At 52.3% G+C, this 21,746-nt stretch overlaps 2 protein-coding genes across 4 annotated transcripts in view; one reads left to right on the top strand and one right to left on the bottom strand.

The window, feature by feature from the left end:
- The first annotated feature begins 6 nt into the window (after positions 1–6).
- On the top strand, positions 7–1,759 carry PLD6 (phospholipase D family member 6). The gene is made up of 2 exons (XM_031555758.1): positions 7–228; positions 395–1,759. The coding sequence occupies exons 1-2, from the start codon at positions 96–98 to the stop codon at positions 634–636; spliced, it is 375 nt and encodes a 124-aa protein (XP_031411618.1). The 5' UTR covers positions 7–95; the 3' UTR covers positions 637–1,759.
- A 73-nt stretch (positions 1,760–1,832) lies between these two features.
- Positions 1,833–21,746, bottom strand: part of MPRIP (myosin phosphatase Rho interacting protein) — a 56,719-nt gene continuing 36,805 nt past the window's right edge. Inside the window, exons 16-25 of one of the 3 annotated variants that reach the window (XM_031555754.1) lie at positions 16,849–18,896; positions 15,037–16,804; positions 13,097–13,244; positions 12,440–12,557; positions 11,607–11,766; positions 11,184–11,303; positions 10,960–11,046; positions 10,241–10,403; positions 9,754–9,839; positions 1,833–6,505 (exon numbers count right to left, since the gene is read on the bottom strand). In XM_031555754.1, coding sequence (XP_031411614.1) covers positions 6,434–6,505; positions 9,754–9,839; positions 10,241–10,403; positions 10,960–11,046; positions 11,184–11,303; positions 11,607–11,766; positions 12,440–12,557; positions 13,097–13,244; positions 15,037–16,804; positions 16,849–18,896 — 4,770 coding nt within the window. In that variant the 3' untranslated portion in view covers positions 1,833–6,433. Of the gene's footprint in view, positions 6,506–8,603; positions 8,666–9,753; positions 9,840–10,240; positions 10,404–10,959; positions 11,047–11,183; positions 11,304–11,606; positions 11,767–12,439; positions 12,558–13,096; positions 13,245–15,036; positions 16,805–16,848; positions 18,897–21,746 lie in introns of all 3 variants that reach the window. The other 2 variants (XM_019620546.2, XM_019620544.2) reach the window with 2 other exon arrangements.

The raw sequence follows: 21,746 nt of genomic DNA, 5'->3' as shown, positions 1-21,746 counted from the left end.
CCGCCGTTGGGACGCTCGGGGCCCTGCCGTGGTGCCTGGAGCCGGGCCCGGCCGGTGGCGCTCGTTTGGTGGGAACGCGACGCGTCGTTTCCTGGATGGATCCGATGCGAGAGGGACCCGTGCTCCCCGGTGTCCCGTGCTGGGCTCCAGCCGCAGGTTCGCCAGCAGCACTGTGCCCAGCTGCAGGGCGCTGCGTGCGAGCTGCGGCATCGCGGCTGCCAAATGCAGGTTAGGCTGGCTGCTGCGTCTGGGCACGTATCTTGTGCTCGGCTCCTGCTCGCGGCCCCTCCTCGTTTCCATTTGGTGGCACTTCTCTAGCTGCTGCCTTTGCGGCTCGCGTTGCTGAGGGGCTGGGTGCCATCCCTGCCCATCACGTCCTGTCGTGTCGTTGTAGGGATCCAGGTGCGTCACAACCAGGACGTGGCCTTCATGCACCACAAGTTTGCCATCGTGGACAAGAAGGTGCTCATCACGGGCTCCCTCAACTGGACCATGGAAGCCATCCATAACAACCAGGAGAACGTGGTGATCATGGAGGATGCGGAGTATGTGCGGCCGTTTCTGGATGAGTTTGAAAGGATTTGGGAGGAGTGCAACCCTGGCAACTACACTTTTTTTCCTAAAGAAAATGATTAAGCGGCTTCCCTGAGCTGGAGGGGCGTGGAACAGATGGCATTCAGGGGGTTTATGACTATCTATAGCCATCGATGTATTACCCATCTGGTTGTAATTTCGTTAAGTTCCTCCTGAGCTGAAGAGCTCTCTACCCTAAATTGCCACAGGTGCCTCGTGTGCTAAACGGGCAGTAATGACCCAGCTGATGGGCTCTGTGAGGACACAAGCAATGGGATGCTGTGGGCAGGCTGGTTGCTGTGCCCTGCAGTGGGTGAGGTGATGTTTGCACTGCGCTCAGGACTTGTGCAGGGAGAACCACTTGTGTTCTCCAGCTCGTGGTGCTGCGGGATGGAGCTGTACCCTGAAGGGAGGGTTGTGAGGGCCGCAGCAAAACTGGCCCAGCAAAACTGGTGTAGGTGGAGTTGTCACTGTGGTTGTTCTTTTGTTTGCATGAATTATTGACAGTTTGTGAAAGGAAATCTGGGAAATAGGAAGTTTTGGTTTGTGTATGAGTTTCCTCTGGTTTGAGGTTAGTAGAGTTCCAGTGTAAATGTGTGAGAGCAGATAGCAGTGCCAGCTCATTTCCTGCAATGCAATGCAGGGAGTCCCCAGAAAGAACTGAAGCTGTTTTGTGGGCACAGTTGGCCTCGTTTGAGGAGCAACTGCAGCTGCAGTGTAACTTGCAGCTTTGCCTGCAACTTTATTTTTAGTGCAGCTGTGTTTGCTGATCTAGTTAGAGCTTGAACTGCTCCCTACCAATGCTGCACCTAGCAGTGTTAACATGCCACTTTCTCAGACAAACTCCACATCACCTGGAGTGTTTTGCACTGGTGGGTTGGTTGGTTCCAAGATCCAAATCACCAGAAGTTCCTGGAGATCCACAGGGTGTTGTTTAGATGTGGGGGTAACATCACCAGATTGAGGGTTTGTTCTGTTGTGTTGGAGAAAGTTGGCGTGGGTGTGGGGAGACAAAACCATGCATTATATCTGTGACATAGCAGCAGGGGGAGGAGCTGAGTTTATTCTGTAGTAAGTCTGGTTCAGCAGGTTTAAATATATGTTCCTTTAAATATTTTATTGTTAAAATTATACTTGTTGTGTTTTCTGTGTGAAACGTAACTATAAAAGCAGACAGTTCACCCTGTTCAGGCTCTGCCTTCTGCTTTCTTTGCATCGTTTCGTCGTTGGAACACACGCTGCACTGACAGCATGCAAAGGGTGGTGCAAAAATAGTTTATTAGGATATCGTTTACGTAAAGTTAGGTAATTATATTTACAAAATAAAAATGATCAGCTACATCCATGGGAACCTAGCATGATGCACACGGTTGTATAAGGAATAAATACAGTGACAAAAAAGTGATTTCTATTACAGAGAACAGTTACCAGGAACAGTGATTCCTCAAAAAGCAGTGAATAAAACAGGAGTGGAAGAGAGGAGGAGGGAAGAGGCGAGGAACTCGTGCACACAGAGAAGCAGGAGCCCCTGGCAGAGGGAATGGAATCACGTGCAATGCATCGTTTCCTGGATGGATCTGATGCAAGAGAGGCCCTTGGGGCTGCATACAGCCAGAGTTGCACACGGCTGTGCTCCCTGGCCTCCTGTGCTGGGCTCCAGCTGCAGGTTTGCCAGCAGCAGTGTCCCCACCTGCATGGGTGCTGTGTGCATGCTGCAGCATCGCTGCTGCCAAATGCAGGTTAGTGTGGAGGACTGGCTGCTGCATCTGGGTACGTAATCTTGTGCTCAGCTCCTGCTCACAGCCCCTCATCGTTTCCATTAGGAGCACAGAGCTCTTGAGTACAAGGGCAGAGCACACCACGTGTTGTAATGCAGGAGTCCTTTTGGCTGCGGTTTGGGCAGTGGCTTATGCTGTGCACCACCAGTGCTGATTGCTGCTGATGCCACCCAAAGACTTGCAGCATTCCTTTCTCTCTCCCCAAAACTTTATCCCTTCAAATAATTGAATTCTTTAAAAACTGGAGCCATCCACATCACCGGTCCCAGGAACGGGTCAAGGACTATCCGCTCTGATCTATCGCCTACCTGCCATCACCTTTAGCTTTTTGCAACATACTTTGCTCTCTCTGGTTTAGAACAAAGAGTCAGTGTTCTTGTCACATCCTGTGCACTATCAGCGCGTAAAGAAGGAAGAATGAGAAAATAATTGTTTGTAATTGCACTAATTACTTGCCAGCTCATGGCCAGCTGGCTGCCTTCAGCTGCTACCACCTTGATGGGCTTATCAGGTTTCTGCCAGCAGCTCCCACACCCGCGCCTTCTTTCGGTTGTCTCAAAGTGCAGCTGTGGGGTGAGCCTCCCCTCCCTGCCCTGTCCTCGCTCATTGCATTTCTGCATCCCCTGCTGTGGGGCTGTGTGCAGCACTGTGCACCGGCGCACTCAGCCCAGCGCCACGAGCTGCGTTTGGGCAGTGAGGGGCTGCAGGCTGTGTGTCCGCGCAGGATGAGCTGCACAGCACCTGCATAGAGCCCAAACGCAGTACTGCATGCGCTGCCCCACGCGGTGCTTTGCTCTGCTCCATGGTGGTGCCGTTCAGTTCAAGGGTGGACAAAAGTTTACGGCGCAGTGAAGTTACAGTTCTCAAACCGACCGTGTGCATTCTTCAGCCAGGTATCACCGAAACTCAAGGGTAGGTCAGCAGAAAAGGCGTGAGAAGCTATTTCTAACAGTGCAAAGCAGAGCCCGTCAGGGCAGGCAGGCAGGGGGTGACAGCTCTCACCCAGCCAGTGAAATCAAAACCATAACGCTGTCACAAAAGAGCCCTCTGCTGATTTCTGAGTCACAAATATTTACATTGCGTACTTGGAATACTATACAGCTTTTAAATTATTTACGTTCGAAAGAGAATAACAAAGCGTTTTTGCTTTTAAAAAAGAGGATGGGGAAGAGGAAAAGCAAAGCAAGCCGTGCTGCGTGCATAAGTGGTCACAGCAAACAGCTCTGCGTCGGCAGCACAGGAACGCAGCAGCTGTGAGCTGTGTAACAGTGCTGAGGGTGGGAGGAGTTTATGCAGAAGATAAAATAAGTCCTAGTATCCCTTACAGGAACTGTCTGCACTTGCAGCTGTGTCACTTCAGTGGCAAGAGGATGAATGATGCCCAGAGCAGGAGAGAAGCGGGATAACCCCGGATCACTGCCACCACCTTTCTGGCTGGCTTTGTTCTCTCCGCAGTAATCACCCCCTTCCCCACTGTCCGTTGGAGCTGCCCTTCCTCTCTTTCTCACCGAGGCAGAGGGCTGCAACCAGTTTGGAGAGATGCCACACGGCAGAGCCCAGGGGACAGCCCAGCCCTGCCCCAGACTGCTCCTGCTGTGCAGTGCTCCTGTTTTGTTCCCACTTAAGGGATGCTCACCCCCAGCAAGCAGTGCAGCTGCAGGAAGGTACAGCAGAGCATCCCCACTTTGCTTTATGGTATTTTAGAGCTCAGGGAAGCTGCCGCCAGGGCATTTCCAGCAGCCCCCTGAAGGGCTGGAGCAGCTGTGCATTCAGTCAAGCTTCCCCAGTAGCAGTAACCCCAGCAGATCTCAATTCCATCTCCACTGCAGCACCTTTTAGCCCTTCATCTCCTGTTTTCACAAACCACGTGAACACACTGATGTGTGCTGAGCCAAAAGCTGTGGTCAGTCCATTTGGCACTGGTCTCCCTGCACTGGGTTATATCTCCTGCAGCACCCACATAGCTGCACCACATCCACCATGTTCTGCCTTAAGGATGAAAGCAGCCATTTGTGCAAGATGGTTCTCCGACACTTCTGACAGCCAGAGCTGGGTACAACCACGTGTGCAGCAGGCAGCATCCTCTCTTAGGGAGTTACAGTGCTCAGTGGCATCAGTCAGTGCCCATCCTGCACAGCTCCCACGTGCTGTGCAGTGAGATAGCAAGGTGTGGCCCTTGTGGTGCTCATGGTTAAAATAATGAAGTCAGCAAAATAAAGCAAGGCTTTCCAGTGGAACGTAAGAACGGTTGGAGTCCACATAGCAAGAGGGAGATCGGCACATTCTGCTCAGGTGGCTGAGAAGGACAAAGTCCTACTGTGCTTCTTGAAAGGAGGAAGGCGTTCTCCTGTATCCAGTGCAGCCTCGGGAGAGATGAGTGGTGACAGTGATGATGCCACGTACCATCCTCGCTCCATGTACCAGGAGATCACAGGGCACGAAAGCATCCCAAGAGCAGAGCAAAGCCCGTGCAAATCAGTGCCACCAAATCACCCTGCAGTCACACAAGATGCTGGCAGAGGCCCCAAGCACACACCTGATCACCAAGTCCCTCTTCCAGGCTCGGGCTACCAAGGCTCCTCCAGTGCTTGGATGATGGAGAACACTATGGTGAGCTCAGGTTGGGGTGAGGCTGCACAGCAGAACATCTGAGAGGGCGGACACCTGCCAGAGAGGGAAGAGCCTTCATATCCGAGTGGCTGAGGATCCCTGCTGCCATCTCCAGGATTCCCACACACAGCCAGGCACGGAGGCACAGCGCAGGAGAACATCTCTGTATGCCTGGTGGCACTGCTGGAGCACTCAGTGAGAGCTCTATCCTTGCAGATGGACCTCCCAGCTGGCCACACACCATGCCCAAAGAGACCCAAATTAGCCACAAGAGCACATACACCTGCTTCCTGAGCACAGAGAAGTCAAGAAACAGCTCAGCTCCACCTAGAAAATCTCCCAAAATCCAAAGTGACATGGCCATGTCAGACTGGGGAGCGATGGGGCAATGATTTACCCCACTCACAGCTGGGTTCTGTAGGTGCACAAAGCATGTGGAGATGCTCCTGCAGCCAGCACCGAGCTCTGCACTCACCTATGGACCTCGTGGCACTGCCTGCTCCGCATACAGAAGCTGCTGTGACTGAGCAGGTCTGAAGCACAGACTGGTTTTCAGACTTTTATTTCAGGAAAAGATAAACGAATTAAAATAGGAGCTGCCCTGCTGACAGGAAGAGTTGAGTTCAAGAAGCTGATAAAAAAGGAGCATTATATGCATTGAGCACTGTGCATTTTCAGTCAATATTGGCTCTACTTTCTACTCTACTTTCCTTGAACTAGGAAAAGGGAGTTTCACATGCGCACAGACCCTAACATACACGGGACTCAATGAGAGGAAGGGAGTAACAGCAAAAAAACAGTGCTGGGCTGGATCTAGGAGAGGCAAGAAGTGACCTCACAGCTCAGCCCCAGGAACGCTTCCCCCTCTCCCCCTGCGCACCAGGTGCCCACAGCAGCCCCTACCCAATGCTGGTGCCCAGGCACTGTGTCCTCTGCCAGCCAGGCATCGGCGTGGCTCCTCCAGGCACCCTGGCAGCATCCCACAGGCTTTCCCCTATTGCAAATGCAAGAGATGCAGTCGACGCAATCAACGGCAAATGAAGCTCCCGGTGTGCTCTGAGCACTGGGGGCTCGTGACAGTAGTAAGAGGGATGGCCCCCGCCACCCAGCCCTGCGTGCATACCAAGCTGTTGGTACGACGGAGCTAGCTTATTCACAGGCTACTGAGCCTTAATACTGACACTTAGTGTAATGGTTTACAGTAAAGGAAGGGTTCTCCTACAAAGCGCTGAAGAGGGGGGAAAAATAATAATAATAATAATAATAATAACCCACAAAACCCACAGCCCAATCCCTTCCTCTCCCTCTCAAGAGTCTCAGAAGCGTCTCACAAGCGGGGAAAAGGGGGGTTGGTGAGGGAGCTGTGGGGCCAAACGTCAGCGAGGACGGCGGTGAGCGGCGTGGGACGAACGGTGCTGGTGCTGTGCTGCCTCAAGCCGAGAGGTGCGCGTGGTGAAGCGGAGCGGGGAGAGCTAGTCGTTCTTCAAGTCCCTGGATTCAAAAAGCTTCAGGCGTTCTTGCACGGTCAGGCCTTCCTTCAGGCTCTGGGAGGGAGAAAAAGACAGACAGAGGTGGGATGGGGCGGGCGGCAGGGGGCACGCGGATGGGGGATGTGGGCAGCAGAGAGGGAGGCCATCCCGGAGAGATTAGTGGGGCATGCTGGAGGAGACAGCAGCCATGGGATGTGGTTACGGTGCCTGGAGAGAGCTGAGAGTGCAGGTTAACCGGGTACGGACCAAAGCAGATGAGTGAGGTTAATGCTGCTGGAAATGGGGTTAGCTCCGGGTGGGACGCGATCCCACAGCCTGCAGGGACCAGGACTCACTGCCATATACCTGCGGGGCTGCAGCACGGGGCAGGCTCTGCTCCACCTGTGCTCTTTGCTCATGCAGCCCCGAGAACTGCATTTTGTCACCAGTGCCAATGCCATCTCATCACCCAGCCCTAAACCTTTCCTGCCACATGGGCTGACACAGGGCTCACTTCTTTGGGTCTAGCAGGATGTGATGGCAGATTCAGCATCCAGATTCAGTGCAGCTATCCAACCAAACCTTGCCTTGCCAGCTTTCAGCAACACTGAAATCTGCTGTTGCTTGAGCTTGGAAATACAGCTATATAAGGGGTGCAGTCCTACGAGCAAACAAATCTGGCCCTGATAGGACAGATTTAACCTGCAGTCACTCCAGGGAGCCACACAGAGCTGGCAGTCAGCCCTCCCTCCATCCTGCTGCCTTTTCCTGGTGATACAATGCAAGAATTGCAGCAGCCTTACCACAGTCAACCCACTCTGCAGCACGTGGCAGCTCCAACAGGCACAAACCCACATGGAAACCCTCCTGCTAATAGGTAAACACCATGCCCCCTCTTGCTCTGTTTCCCTGACCACACTGCCTGGTCATCACAGTCTGCACTTCTGGGCCGTGTTTTGCTCTACATGGGTTTATCAAGGCAGGACACAGTGCTAAGAAGCTGTGCTCATTCCCATAATCGCTGTTTTTAACATTCCTCCCTCATGCTCACAAATACAGAACAGCATCAGGGAGCAGCATGGAAATGAAGCATTGCAATGCTCTGCATTCACACAGTGCATTCTTTCTTTCCAACTGACAGCAGAGCCTCTCGGGACCCAAGTCTGAGCATGCCCTTCCTGCAGAAAGTCAGCTTTGGGCAGTTTAAATGAGCAGCAACCCATGCATTCCAGTTTGCACATTCGATTTCTCATTATATGGAACCAGACACCAGAAGCCATTAGGCTGTTCCACCTCATGGTACAGAGTCCAGCAAATTCAGCCCTTAGGGACTTCATAATCCATCTGAGCAGCTGATGAGGGGAGAGTAATGCAGGGTGAAGCTTGCGATAGGGGATCTTCCACCAGAGCCCCTGAGGCTCTCCAGATATCCCTTCATCATTCCCTAGCCTCAGCCTTTACCGTGGGCCAGGAAAATTAACTAGTGCTCCAGTTCCTCAGTGTCTGTGCCATTAGGATCACGCTCGTTTCCCACTATTCTGCTAGATGGTCCTGGAATCTTGTGGGATGTGTGGTGCCAAGTGGTGATGAACAGTGAGTGGACACTGGGGAGCAGCATGAGATCACTGGACAAGGAAACACCCAAACAACCTACAGCAGCAGCTACAGAGAAAACTGGGGGCAGCCTGGAAATCCCCTCTGCAGCTGAGCCCAGGAGCACTATTGCATACTACAGACCTCAGTGGGAAATGCATCTACAGGCAGCACTGATCCACTCCTCCACCTGGCTAACAGTGAAAAGCTTCTCCTATGGGACCCCAGTGGTGTTGAAGTTTAGTCTGAGGCATGCACAGTCATTCAAGCATGCACACTCTGCATCCCACACTCCCAACAAAGCCAAGAGGAAAATGTGCCCACTGCATCCAAATCCTCTCCGCACTGTTTGCTGTGTTGGGGAGGGTGGGAGGAAAAGGAAGGTGAGAAAGCCATATTCCCCAGGAAGAGCAGAGTGAATGCTCCTCCCCTCCTCCCATACTATCATTAACCACAGATGAACCAACGGGTCATTAAGAGAAGGGCTCTCGTTTGCCGTGGAGGTGTGAGCAGTGCATGCAACGAGGGCCGCTCCAGTGGGCAGCTGTGCCGCTCGGTGGGTGCCGGTGTGATTACCTACGTGGCAGGGAACCTGGACTCGGGTTCATTTCAGTTATCCCATGAGACCTGCTCAATAACGGACTGTTGGAGAAGAAAGCAAAATAAAGAAAACAAAAACAAGAAGCTCATAAATCCTACAGGCATTGGCGTCCGCGCAGCCCAGCCGCCCCTCCCCACGCAGCGATGCAAGCAGGCAGAGTGCCCTGGCACAGCCCTCCTTCCCAGGGGTCCTACCAACAGCACATGGGAGCACAGCAAGATAAGTACTCTGAGCTGAAGTGGTGATGGGGAACCAACCCTTGGACAGCGAGCCTGCAGGTTTGGGTGCACCCTGAGCTGCTCCCTGCTGACTTGGGGCTGCACAGACACCCCATGCTGACACCTGCTGCATGCCAGCTGTTTCCCAAGCTAGAAGCCTCTGCTTGCTGGCTTCTCACTCTGCCCCAAGTCCCAAACCACTTCCAACATCGACATCAGATCCCCACTGCCTGGGGGGGGGGAGAGAGGCAAAGCAATCTGCCCATGTCGATCATCCTGCTGACTGACCCATGTGTGAGGATGCTTTGTGAGCAGCTCTGTGTGCCCTTCGTATCTCTGTGGTCTCACAACACCAGGCAGCGTGCAATGCTGGCAGCCAGCTTGCCAAGCAGGAACACCAGGCAGAATTATTGGCATCTGGGACCAACAGCAATACAGAAGGGCCAGAGAAACACAGGGCCATCTGTGCTGTGTTAACACACAAGGAAAGCGTGTGTTAAACATGCCCAGCTTCCAGACATCACTGTTCCATATAAAGACCCACAATCTTACAGTGATGAACACTGCAAAACCCGGAATGCTGTGTGCATTTCTACCACCTAAACTTCAACTGACAATGGGGAGCAAATTCCAGGACAGTCCACCTGTGAAAGACCAAAGAACAGATGAACTTTGTCTTTGTTTCAGGCGAGGAGCAGCTCCACCCCTACATATCAGGGCACTCCAGGGCAGTGGGCTCAGCAAACCACATCCCATCTGCCAGCACAGTGCTCTCCCAGCTGCCATCCAGGTAGGCACTTGTGACTGGGAAATTCTCCATTTTCTTCTCCTTCCCATTTCTTCTCATCTTAAATCCCCACCGGAGAGCAATGCTGGCCACCTGCATTGCAGGGGAAGAGCTGTGAGCTCACCTTTGACCTGATATTCCTTAGTTGCCGGCTAACACTGGATCTGTCTTTCTTCAAGAAATCAGGGTTGCTTTTTGATTTCATAATATCTGGGGAGAAGCAAAATGACAGCATTAGTGCAGTGCCCCTACAAGGAACAGGGGCTTCTCTGCATCCCGACAAGCCAAGCCTGGGCAGGAGGCTCTCAGCACAAGGCTCTCCTGGTGGGAGGTGGCAGAAGAGTTTTCAGATCCACTAGCTTCCTCTCCTGAGGCTGGAAGGATGAACAGCTGGGGGTGGGGGAGAGGGGATGCTTGGGCTGCCCACTTCTTGCTGCCCCCAGTGAGGTTTCCACAAGGAGCAGAGGTGGGATGCAGCGTGAAATGGCAAAAAAAAGCACCACGCAAAGCCCTATGCTCAGACCACGTACTGCACAAGGGCTCAGACACCAGGATGCACACGCTAAACCAGGAACCCACAGATGGCTTAGAGCGGCTGGAAGAGCACTGACCATATCCCGATACAGTGGTGTTCACAGGGGATTTCTCTCCCTGAGCTTCTGTGGCTGCTTTCAGCTGCTCTTTCAACCTGCTGATATCACAGTCTGCCTTGGCCTTCACAATGCTCAGCTCTGTGTAGATGTCTTTGTACTTGTCGCTGGCGTATTTCTTATCCTGGCAAAGGAACAAAAACAACCCAAGAGCGTAAGACAGAAAGCCAGAGCCGAGGGGAATGCATCGAGGAGCAGCTCAGCACCAGAAGCCAGAGGAAGAGCAGCACCCTGCTCACCCAGCGAGGAGCTCTGTCCCCTGCTCTGCACTTCAGAGCCTCGGGCACCGATGCCAGCCACGTGCTCAGAGCTGTACCAAGCAGCTCAAGATGCACAGAAAGCTCAGAGTCCAGCATCTGGCCCAAAGTAGACCAGATCCAATACTGGGAGGTCTCTTACGCTGATTATTTTTGCCATTTCAGATCTCTGATATGACAGGCACAGGGAAAAAACACTTAAGGGAAATGTTTTCCCACAAGAAGAGAGAAAGGATAAGTCCTGGGCTGACAGAGTTGTGGGAGGCTTTGTTGACAACACCAACATGGATATTCAGTTTAATTAAGGGCAAAAATGAAATGCTGTTTCAAATCCAGGGGGAAGCAAGCTGGAATCTAAGCACACACAAGGGAGACAAGCACAGCCCTTAGGATATGCAGAAGCAGTCCTGCAGCCGACATTACCCTCAGTGCTGTCTGCAGCTCGTCTTTGAGAGAGCTGATCTCCTGCTTCAGGTACTGGATTTCTGACTCTTTGACCCTCAGCAGGACCTGGAAGGACAGAAGCAGCGTGATAGCACCCTGCACACACCACAAACACCAAGACCATCACAGACAACAAAACCAAACTGCTTGGCACAAAATGGGGAAACCCCAAGGCCCGCTGTAATCCAACACAAGGTGCTCACCTCCAGCTCGTAGGCATCTTTGCCCTGGGTGAGAGGCGACCCAGCAGCCTCTCCTCCACCCTCCCCGGTCAGCAAGGTCCGCAACCGCGTGATCTCCGCAGCCAGGCGGTTATTCAGCTCCTAGAAGAGAGGGAGATGTTACAGGATGAGCCGTGGCTCAGCAGAGAGATGGTGACATCTCCCTGGCCCCACTTAGGGCCTTCTCTGTTGCCTAATGGAGCCATTCATGGGCATCTTTTATCACAAACCTCACATCTTCACCCTAACTGGACACGAGGAAGCCAGCTTGGGGCAGCAAAGACGTGATGCCTTCTTTTATGGAACCGAAGAATCATTAAAACTAGAGAAAACCTCTAATATCACCACATCCAACCAAACCATGCCCCTCCCTACCTTCACCCTCCCAGCTCCCTTTGCCCTCACCTGGTTGTGGGCGTTGAGCTCCTGGTTCTCCCGCTGGCACTGACGGAGGGCCTGCCTCTCAGCCTCCAGCGCCTGCGCCAGGTGGGCGTTCTCCAAGCACTTCTGTGAATACTGCTCTGACAGCACCTCCAGCTCCCGCTGCACCGACTGCAGCTCCTCCCTGCCAAAGAGACATCAACCATTTGCACACACATTCCTGCTCTTACTCCAGCACCCCACCCCTGTCCAGGACAATCTAAGGACTGATGACAGGGATTTGTGTGCTCCCTTTGGGAAAAATCTCAAGTGCAGAGCAAGCCAACCCTTCCCTCCCTGCCACACTGGTGCTTGGCCACCAACCCAGAAAAGGTCTTCTTCCAGGAGGTTAAATGGTGGGCAAGTTTCCAAAACCAGGGCTGAGATCTATCAAGCCTGCACACAGGAATGGGTAGACCTGCACACCCACACACACCTAATGTAGATGCATCAGGGTTCACAAAGCTGCTTGTCCATTTTGGTTAGCTTCAGTACTTTGGCCCTGTCTGGTCAGATATGGCTCAGCTGTCCTCATGTAACAGCAGCAAGAAAAGCAGCATCACCTCTGCACATCTGGTGACCATAAAGCTGCTGACACTGGGTAATGCGGAGACACTGAGCCCCTGAAACCCCCAAATTAAAGGCAATCAGGTACCTATGGTTACAGCTGGATTGGGACCGAGGGAAGAAGCCCCTGTGATGGCCAATTTGACTCCAACTCATTGCCAAAATCACAGAGGAGCCAGGGGCTTCCCAGATGCCTAGCCCCACCATGAAAGACAGCAATGGATGGACAGAACCATCCCAGCCAGCCTTACAGATACTGCCTCCGGAGGGCCTCGATGTCGGCGTTAACGCTGCTGATCTGTGAGCGCTGCGACTTCTCCAGCTCTCGCTCCAGCTCCTCCCGGTGTGCGTTCTTCATGGCTTCAATGGCTGCAGGGGTGACACAGCGTTAACGCCTGGCATTGCAATGCCCAAAGAGCAGAGTTGGAGAGGGCCCCTTCGGTTTGTTTTCTTACAGGAACAATAAACCGAGTCAGCCCAGCGAGCCACCCCACTGCTCTGCAGGCCCTTCATCCCAGTGTGGCAAAGGGGCTCTGCAAATTCCACTGTTAAGTGAAGTTCAAAAAATTGACCAATTCATACATTGTTTCCTGAATTGCAGGACTCCTAATGCATAGACGCTGAGCCTTAGTGCTTTAAAAGTCCCAACGGCACTGAACAAGGAGTTTGTTGTGGGAGCAGCAATGAATGGTTAATGCCTTTCTGAGACGGAACAGAAAAGCGATCACATGCTGTTACAGGCATTGAGATGCATGCTAAGCTCGGAGAAGAACCAGAAGATGGAACTCTATCCAAAACACCAGCTCTTCCTTGTCTCCCTCCGATCCCCATCCAGCCCCCCCCCCCCGTGCTGCTCCTCCATCCTGGAGCAAACACCCTCCCTCATCAGCACACAGCTGTCCCCATACCTGAAATGGTGGCAGCTGTTTCCTCTGCCAGCAGGCGGTCCTTCTCCTCCCGCAGCTTCTCCAGCTCCCGCTGGTGCTGCCGCTGCAGGTCCTCGATCTTCTTCTGGTGCGTCTCCTCCATGGCTGCAAAGCCCCTCTCACATGTTGCCTGCAAGAGGGATGAGGGGATGGAGTTGAGCTGGGAGCAGCATGACAGTGGGTGGAGGGCGCCTGGCTGCCATCCTGGGGTCTTCTCCCTCCCCATCCACACAGCAGCCAGCTGAGGATGGAGCTCAGAAGGTCAGGGTTTGTCCTCAACCCGACAGTAGAAGGGCAGGGATAGGTCTGGGGTCAGATGTAATCAGGGAACATGTTACAACAGCAAAAAAGATTGCTGTGTCCCTTTCTGCTCTCCTTTGCAATCCACGCTTCCGTATGTGGCCACCTTTGGGTGGAAAGCAGACGGCTTATGACAGCAATGGACCTTAATTCACAAGTGAGCATCATTCGAAATGTTGCATGGGAAATTATTTCCTCATTCAATGACTAGGATTGAGTTTAGGCCAGGAAATAGGGAGCAGCACTCAGGGGATTTGGGAATCGCCAGTTGTGAATGCTCAAATCCCAGCTGGATTTCCTGCAGAGATCCTGCTCATGGCCTTGTAGGAGGCAAATGTAAAACCCCAGGCACTGTGATGGCAGTGGGGCAGCAGAAACCCACACTGCTGGCCCTGAACTCCCCAGGGCAGACATCAGACGTGGAGTGGGGGGGAGGGAGGGTTCCAGCTTCTCTTTCATTTCTGAAGACAGTAGAACTGTCCCCTGGGAGCCAATGGGGTCTCCATGGGTGATTTAAGGGGGACAAATTCACTCCCCAAGTGACAAAAACATAACAACTACTGACCTACACTAATGTACATTCTATGCACCTGCACTTTGTTATATAGTTCTACATAACCTGTGTCACACTTTCAGCGGAGTGCCTTTTCGCACCCCTTTATGGTTTAGTCTGGAGGAATTTTTCCTTTTTCACTTCAGCCCTCTTTTCTGAAACTCACAGCTCAGTGCTAGAACCTGTCTGGACTTGGCTTGCAAGATTCTTCATTACTCCTTTAACACTGGAGGAAAAGGTTTGGTGCTCCTCCACAGGGTGGGAGACTCCGTAATTAACGTATTGTAAATGCATTGCTATAAATCCAGGACATGAGAACACATACAAACCAGTACCTAGTGTTACTGACACTACATCCTCCATCTGGCTCAGAAGAAACATCCCTACAAGACTGGTTCCACAACCAACCCTGAGTGCTGGAGCAATCCAAAGGCAGGCACTCTGGGGTTTCTGCACCTAAATCTGGGGTTCCAGTAACTGTGCACTGTTTGTTATGTTATGAATATCTGGCACACACCACCAGTGACCTCTCTATGTAGAGGAGATTGCTTTGCTGCAGAATTTGGCATCTTTCTGTGGGAAGGTACAGCAGGAGAGCACAGGTTTCCACCTCACCTCATATTTCTGAGGCCAGCAGAGACAGACTGGAGATTTGATCAGACTGGGAAGGACAGAGTTCAGGAATGCTTCTGAAGGGAAGACACAAACAAACAGTGTGCCTTGGGCACGAGGAGAAACACAGTGCTCAAACTGAAGGAGAGCCTGATAGTATGGAGCTATTTTGAAACACTCCTTCCATCTACACCTCCAGCAGCCCTGATGCTGAGCCTCCCTCCAGTACCTTTCCCCCCTCCTCCTCAGCAATGCATTTAGAATACCCCAGCACAGATGAAAGGAAGCATGGACAGAACGTCATGCTATTCAGAGGCCTTTTTTAACATTCTGGGGCTTGCTTAGATGTGATGCCCTGCACAGGGGATGCCCCTAGGCCAGGCAAACACTGGGACTGAATGCACCCTTCCCAGTACACTCAGTGGGAGATACCATAAAGCACAAAATGTGGTAAAACCTTTAGGTTCTCAAAGTCTTTCTGGTACTTTTCCCTCAGCATGGAAGCGCTGCCCTCCAGGTGCTTGTTCTCCAGCTCGTCCCTCATCACGTTCATCTGGGCCTCCAGCTCCTGGATGCGTTCCCGCAGGCCGTGCATGGAGTCCAGGTCCCCGCTGGGTCCCTGCCCGGTGCCACCCGGCTCCCCAGCCCCCCAGCCATCCCCACCGCCCGGTCCCACCGCAGGGACCGCATCGGGGTGCTGCTGCTGGTATTCATCAAGGGCGTGCTGCAGGCGCTGCAGGTTCTGGCTGTAGTGCTCCTGCAGAGCTTGCAGCTCCTCGCCGTGAATGGCCTGCAGCTCCTTGATCTTGGCCTGGAACTTGTCCTCCAGCATCTGCATCTGCTCCAGGTGGTAGCGTTCCATGTCCTGCTTGTCGCGGACGATGGCGTCCAGCTGGTTGAGGCCCTCCGTCCTCTCAGCCTTCAGAGCATCCTCCGTCCTGTTCAGCTGTTCAATCACGTTCCGAATCTCCTCCTCGTACCGGCCCTGCAACTCGCTCAAAGTTTTGCTGTGTTTGTGCTCCTCTTCTTCCAAAAGCCTCCGCTGCCCTTCCAGCTGGGAGACCTTGGCTTTGAGGTCGGCATTCTCCCGCTCCAGCATGGCGATCACCTCACCGTACTCACCCTGCTGCTTCCTCAGCAGCTCTTCATACTCATCCCGGAGCAGGGAGACAGTCTTCACACGCTCCTGGCACAGTGCATCCATGCTCTGCAAAGACTCTTTGTACGACTTCAGCTCTCTCTCGTACTCCAAGCGGACCTTGCAAGCAGCATAACAAACCTGAGCCTGAACTATTGCATCCTGGACTAACAAAGAGGAGTAGCGCTCCAGGTCTCCCATGCATGAGTGATATGAAAGACTCTGAGATATCTTGAAGAGCTTCTGGCAATCTCTCATGGCCTCCTCAGGAGGCAGAGAAAGTAAGGCAACTGAGATTTCCTTAAGAACATTGGATTTGTCTTTTAGTTGTTGGGCAAGATCTTCCTGAACGGAAACAAGAGCTTCACCACTGCCTGATAGACCACAAACCTCCTGCATCTTGGCCTCCTCCTGGCACGGTCCCATTTGGAGGCTGCTCCCATCCCAGGAGATCTGGGCTCTTTCTGAAGCATCTTTCTGAATTTCAAGCACTTCAGAAATCTGATGCACAACTCTGTCAAAATCAGGAGTCCTATAAGCTTTGAGAATTTCCTCCAACATGCACTTGTGCTGCTGGAGAGCTGTTTTGGTGTTATGGAGGTCTTCTTCGATCATTTTTAATCTCTGGTGAAAAGATTCCCTCATCTTCTGTGCCACAAAGCCAAGTTCTGCTTTGATCAATGTAGCATCTGCTACAGCACTAAGAAAACACTGAGAAAAGCCCAAACCTGCTGGTTCTGTTTTGCCCTCTGCTTCTCCTTCCCTGGTGCTCAAGTGCACTCTCAGCTCCTCCACCTGGCTCCAGAACTCCCCTTCCAGCAGCAGCTTCTTAGATAGGACACCGGCCAAGTCAACTGCTGTGCAAGAAGCACTTGCCGGCTCTATCAGAGCCACTTCTGCCGTCCCCTGGATCTCCCTGAGAAGCTGCGATATCTCAGAGCCTGCATTTTTCAGAGACTCTGCTATTTGGCTGATAAGAGAGGCCTCAAAGGCCACTCTCTCAGACAGCCACCTCAACTGGCTCGCACCAAAAGTCCCTGCTGGCGGCTGCTCAGAGACGGGCTCCCCTTCACCCAGCACCCCCCCTCTGACGCAGGGGACCCTGCAATGAGGCCCTCACTCTGCTGACACTCAGGTGGGGCCGGTGCCCCTCCCAAGGCCTGGATTGCACTCGATAATGTTGTTTCCATGCTGGATAGAGTAACAAGGAACAAATCGCTCTCTTGCTCCTTATCTGACTTGGGCAGAGATCTGAGCTGCTCCCTGCACTTCTCTAAGCAAGCCAGCGCTTGATCGTTTTTCACCTGGAAACCTCCCAGCTCGCTAACGTGATTTTCTATGAGCTTGAGCTTCTCCTGCCTCTCACTCTCCAGCTGCGAGACAAGAGCACTGACTTGGGATAAGCTGCTCTGGAGCTGCTCCCGCAGCTGAGACTCCGTGCTGGCCCACTGGTGGTGCAGGGCGATGAGAGTCTCCTGGTTATGGCCGTGCTGGCTCTCGAGCTTCATGGTTACATCTTTCAGTTTTTCCTCTGTAATATACAGCTTGGTTTCCAGAGAGTGGATGATTGAGAGGTAGGTCTCGGAGTCGCTTGCCGCTGATGACGGATAGCCAGGAGCTGGCTCTGAAGACATGCTTTCCTCAGACAAGGACCTGTCCTGGCTGGTGTCAGAAGAGGTACTGCTCGTCCAGTTTTTCTCCGATCCATCGGGATGGATATATTTTTGGCACTGGATGCTCGAGAAACGGATTCTCTGCCTCTTGGCCCCCATGACTCCTACATCAGGCTTTGCTAAGGCTTTCTGAGCCAACTCTTGGTCCTGGAGCTCCGCAGCTTTGGAAGGGGAGTCAAATTCCTCCGCTTGCCTTTGGCTGGTCTCAAGGACCTCCTCCTCTTCCTTCAGTGCATAGGTCAGAACTGGGAGGGCATCGTGAGTTGGCAGAGGTTGCCCCAGCTGAGGTGGGTGACTTTCGTCAGCCTCAAGATGGCAGCCAACATCTTCCGCCTCCTCAGCACATGGCCCTGCACCTACGCTGCTTAATTTCCTTAAAGCCTCCTCCTTGGCCTTTAGCCTTACTTTAGTCTCCTCTAAACTGCTATCCAAAGCAACCATTTTAACCAAAGCCTCGCTGAGATCTTGATCTTTCTTCTCCACAATTCTCAAGTGCATTTCCTTAACATGCCTCAGCTCCTCCTCTTTTTCTTTCAGCACTTTCTGCACACCCTGGAACTGATCTGACACCTCCTCAAATGATTGCTCCAGATTGTGGTAGTTGGTCTCTTCCATTTTCAACTTGGCTTGCAGCTTTGCAACCTCATTATCTGACTCAGCAACTTGATTCATGAGCTCATGGAACCGACATTTGATCTGATCTCTTTCCCTCTCAAGCTCCTTGATATGCTCGCCCAGTTTCTGGATGCTGGCCTCCTTCAGCAGCAGCTGCTCCTCTAGCTGGTGGACAAGCTCACTGCCCTCGAACTTTGCACTCAGCTTTTCCTTCTGCAGAATTTCCATTTGCTGTTCGCTATTTTGCAGCTGATTCTCATATTCGTTGGCCCTATCTTCCACCTCCTTCAGACTCCGTATTAAAACCTGCTTTTCCCTCTCACAGCTCTCCAGCAAAGCCTCATAATTCTTCTGCAGCTTCTCCTCCATGAGGATGCGCGTCTGCTCGCTGGCATTCAGCTGCCTGCTCAGCTCCGCGATCCTGTCCTGCAGCCGCTGCACCTCCTTCTGGTGGTCCCTCTGCAGAGCCTGCTGCATTTCCAGGTCCCGCAGCTCCTGGGTCTTCTCAAGAAGCAGAGCCTCAGCATTCTTCAGCTTCTGCTCACTGGCCTTCAGCTGGGAGCTGAGTGCGGCCTCGCCATGCTGCCACTCCTCCAGCTGCTCCTTGGCCTTCTCCTTCTCGCTCCTCAGGTCGCTCCTGAGCTTGGCCAGGGTCTGCTCCTTGATGGAGAGCTCGGCCGCCGCGTTGCTGAGCCTCGCCTGCAGGCTCTGAATCTCAGCTTCGTGGTGCCGGATGACGTCCTTAGCCTCGGCATAGCTGCGCTTCAGCGACTGGATCTGCTGATTGATCAGCTCTTGACGCTGGCATTGCGCTTCCAGCTCGTTTTGGAGGTCTTGGTTGACTTTGTGGAGCCTCTGCCAGGCACCTGACGGCGAGGCGGCCACCTCGGTCTTAAAAAAATCGATTAAATACTAGATTAGTAACACTCTTGGCTCTCCCTTCTGAGTGTCACACCTCTGGCCAGGCAGGCCATGGAAAAGCTCCTCGCAGCGATTTGGCTGCTACCCACAAGCTCCAATTGGGATGATTTGTTCCTGGCACAATTTTATTTTGTCTTTTTTTTTTTTAAATGAGCAACAACTGCTTTCCAGTAACAGAAAACATGGACCGTAACATCAAAACAGCTGTACAGTCACAGGCTAAAAGGAGAACAACCAAAATCAAATGGAACCAAAAAACAGAAAACAAAAAAGAACGATGAAAAAGAAACACCAGCAGTAAAACAGAGACAGACAGACAAGAGAAAAACTGGACGGGTGAGAAGGAAAGGATGGGGACAGGCCAAGAAGAAAGGAACTGCTTTTAGTGTGTTGGTTCGTTTTGCCATGAAACAAAAAGTGCACAGTTCAGGTACCACAGTCCTACCGAACAAAAGCAACAACAGAAAGTGAGGTGGCAGCAAATGACATCACTTCCCAGCAGAACGCAGCGAGACAGGACAGCCGGCGTGGCGATGTCATTTCAGGGGCTGCCAGACAGGACTTATTGGCTGCTCAGTGCATTAGAGAGATGCTGTTATGCTAGAGCTTAAGGCTAGGAAGGATCTAAGTTCTCTACCTGTAAAAAAACAAACCAAACAAAGAACAAAAAAAGGACAAAATAAAAAGCCCAACAAATGAAGGGAGGGTGGGGGGAGGTATGATGAGAATGTAAAACAGAAGAAACCAACCTTTGTGAGATTCAAATCAAAGCAACGCAGCATGCAAAGAGAAAACTCACAGAGAGTCATGCAATAGGCGACAGAAATTATGTATCTTTTTTAAAAAAATACACAGACAGGAAGAGGCAAGAAAAGCACAGCGTTAAGCCTAGGAATTTGGCCTGCCCTGCTGTACTCTGGTTGCTGGTAAGGAAAGCCCACAGATGTGACACTCAGTTATGTTAAGTTAAATTTCATGCTTTACACCAAAAAAACCATGCAAGAACATCTGCCCAGGGACAGGTTAGTATGTGACCCCTCCCACCCGCTGGGACCAGAGCTGGGGAAACCACGGGGCAGTCTGAGCCCCTGCCGTGCCCCCCTGCTTGGGCACCATGTCCCAAGGATGCTGTGAGCGAGAGAAGGGTTGTTACAGGAGGGCAGAAAGGCTGCAGTGCACAGCACATGCATGGAGTGCTTATCTCAGCGGCTGCCTTACGGAACAGCATCCTTTGTGTCCACGTGGGGCTGCCACGGGGCTCGGTGCCCCCAGGCGGCTCGGGAGGGACGGGCTGGCAGCGAGCAGGGTCAGCACAGGAACCTCTTGGAAATTGGGGGTGATGGTGGTATGGGGGAGCGACAAGTTCAGAGAGTGCATCCAAAAAAAAAAAAGGCTGTGATGTTTGCCTGCGGTTTGGGGCTGGAGAAAAGCTCAAATAATAGCCTGCTTCCATCTTTCCACCCCCAGTAGGGTTTGGTGGGGTTACTACCTTCTGCAGCAGGGTTTTAACCTCGCTGCTCCCACACTATGCAAGGGAAATCCCAAGGAAGAGACCCCGTGACCCTTCCAAATACCCTGCCCAATTCCTAGGTCAAAACGGGGGACACTTCTTAGTGCAGCAAAGGTTGGATCAACTCCCCTACAGACCTTTCCTCCCTGTACCTATGTGCTAGGGTCAACTTCAGCACAGCAGCACGACAGCAGATGGATGCAGCATCCAGCTTTGCAAGACGTGTCCCTACAGAAGTTCCTCTCTGCACCTCAGACAAACCTTGCTTCTGACCCATCTCACTTAACAGCCGTATGGATGCTGAGTCTGCTGTTCAAAACGGGATGGGGCTGTCTCCCTAGCCCTGACTTATTTGCTAGCTCTGTATCATTTTCTTCTCCTTCTGGTCCCCAAAGACTTTCTTCCAACATTGCCAAGTAAAAACAGCACTCCTCCCTGCAAGCACTGTAGCTTGAGGGCTCCAAAATGAACAAATGCATTAATAAATCCTCCATGGAGATCACCAGTCAGGAAGGCAAGATGCCTGGGTTCTCTGACTTTGCAGTTTCCTCAGGGGAAATTTCTCCCTTGAGAAACAAACGAGGATGTCAGGTTTGCTGCCACAGGAGCCCAGCATCACTTTGGCCCACCAGGGGCAAGCAGATCAAATCACCAATCAGCTGAGCCAGGAGTGCCCTGCAGGCTTCATGCCTTCTCTGGAACACAAATGCTCTCAGAGGAGGAGGTGGCAAAAGCCAATGTTTGGAGGTGGTAGGAAAGGCTTCCCAAAAGATTCTCCCATCTCTTTTGCCAAAAATTCCAAAAACTCTTCCAGGCTTTCCTGAGAAAAAGCATCTTGCAAGAGAAGAAACCACCAAAGTGTTCCAATACAGCAGCCAGGCTGTCCTGGTGTGACATCCTGATGCTCTGCCCAGGATGATTGATGCCTCTGCATCTGCCGGGTTTGCCATGGAACAACCACATAAATTCCCTGGCCAGGAGAAACACAGGTCCATGAGATGCTCAGAAAGCCTTATGTCTGTCCTACTGTGTGACAGGAACACCTGGGACTCAGGAAGGGTAATCAGAGCTGTTGCAAAGGCAAACATAGTACAGAGTGGATAAGAGACGGGCTTTGTTGAGATCCTATCTACAGCTTCTCCTGGGGAAGTCAACAGGTAGCATTATCTCCTGCCTGCTGCAAACCAAACCAGATCTTTTGGTAAGCAGGCAAACCTTTTAAATCAACAGAATTAGCAACTTTTCCAAGCAGATCAAATCTCTAGAAGCCTGCTCAGCACTGTGCATCGCCATGAACTGGGGTGTGCCCG

The sequence above is a fragment of the Meleagris gallopavo genome, chromosome 16 (genome assembly GCF_000146605.3).
Source record: "Meleagris gallopavo isolate NT-WF06-2002-E0010 breed Aviagen turkey brand Nicholas breeding stock chromosome 16, Turkey_5.1, whole genome shotgun sequence".
Taxonomy (NCBI): Eukaryota; Metazoa; Chordata; class Aves; order Galliformes; family Phasianidae; genus Meleagris; species Meleagris gallopavo.
Note: the sequence above shows the minus strand (reverse complement) of the source record. Positions and strands in the feature narration are given on the sequence as shown.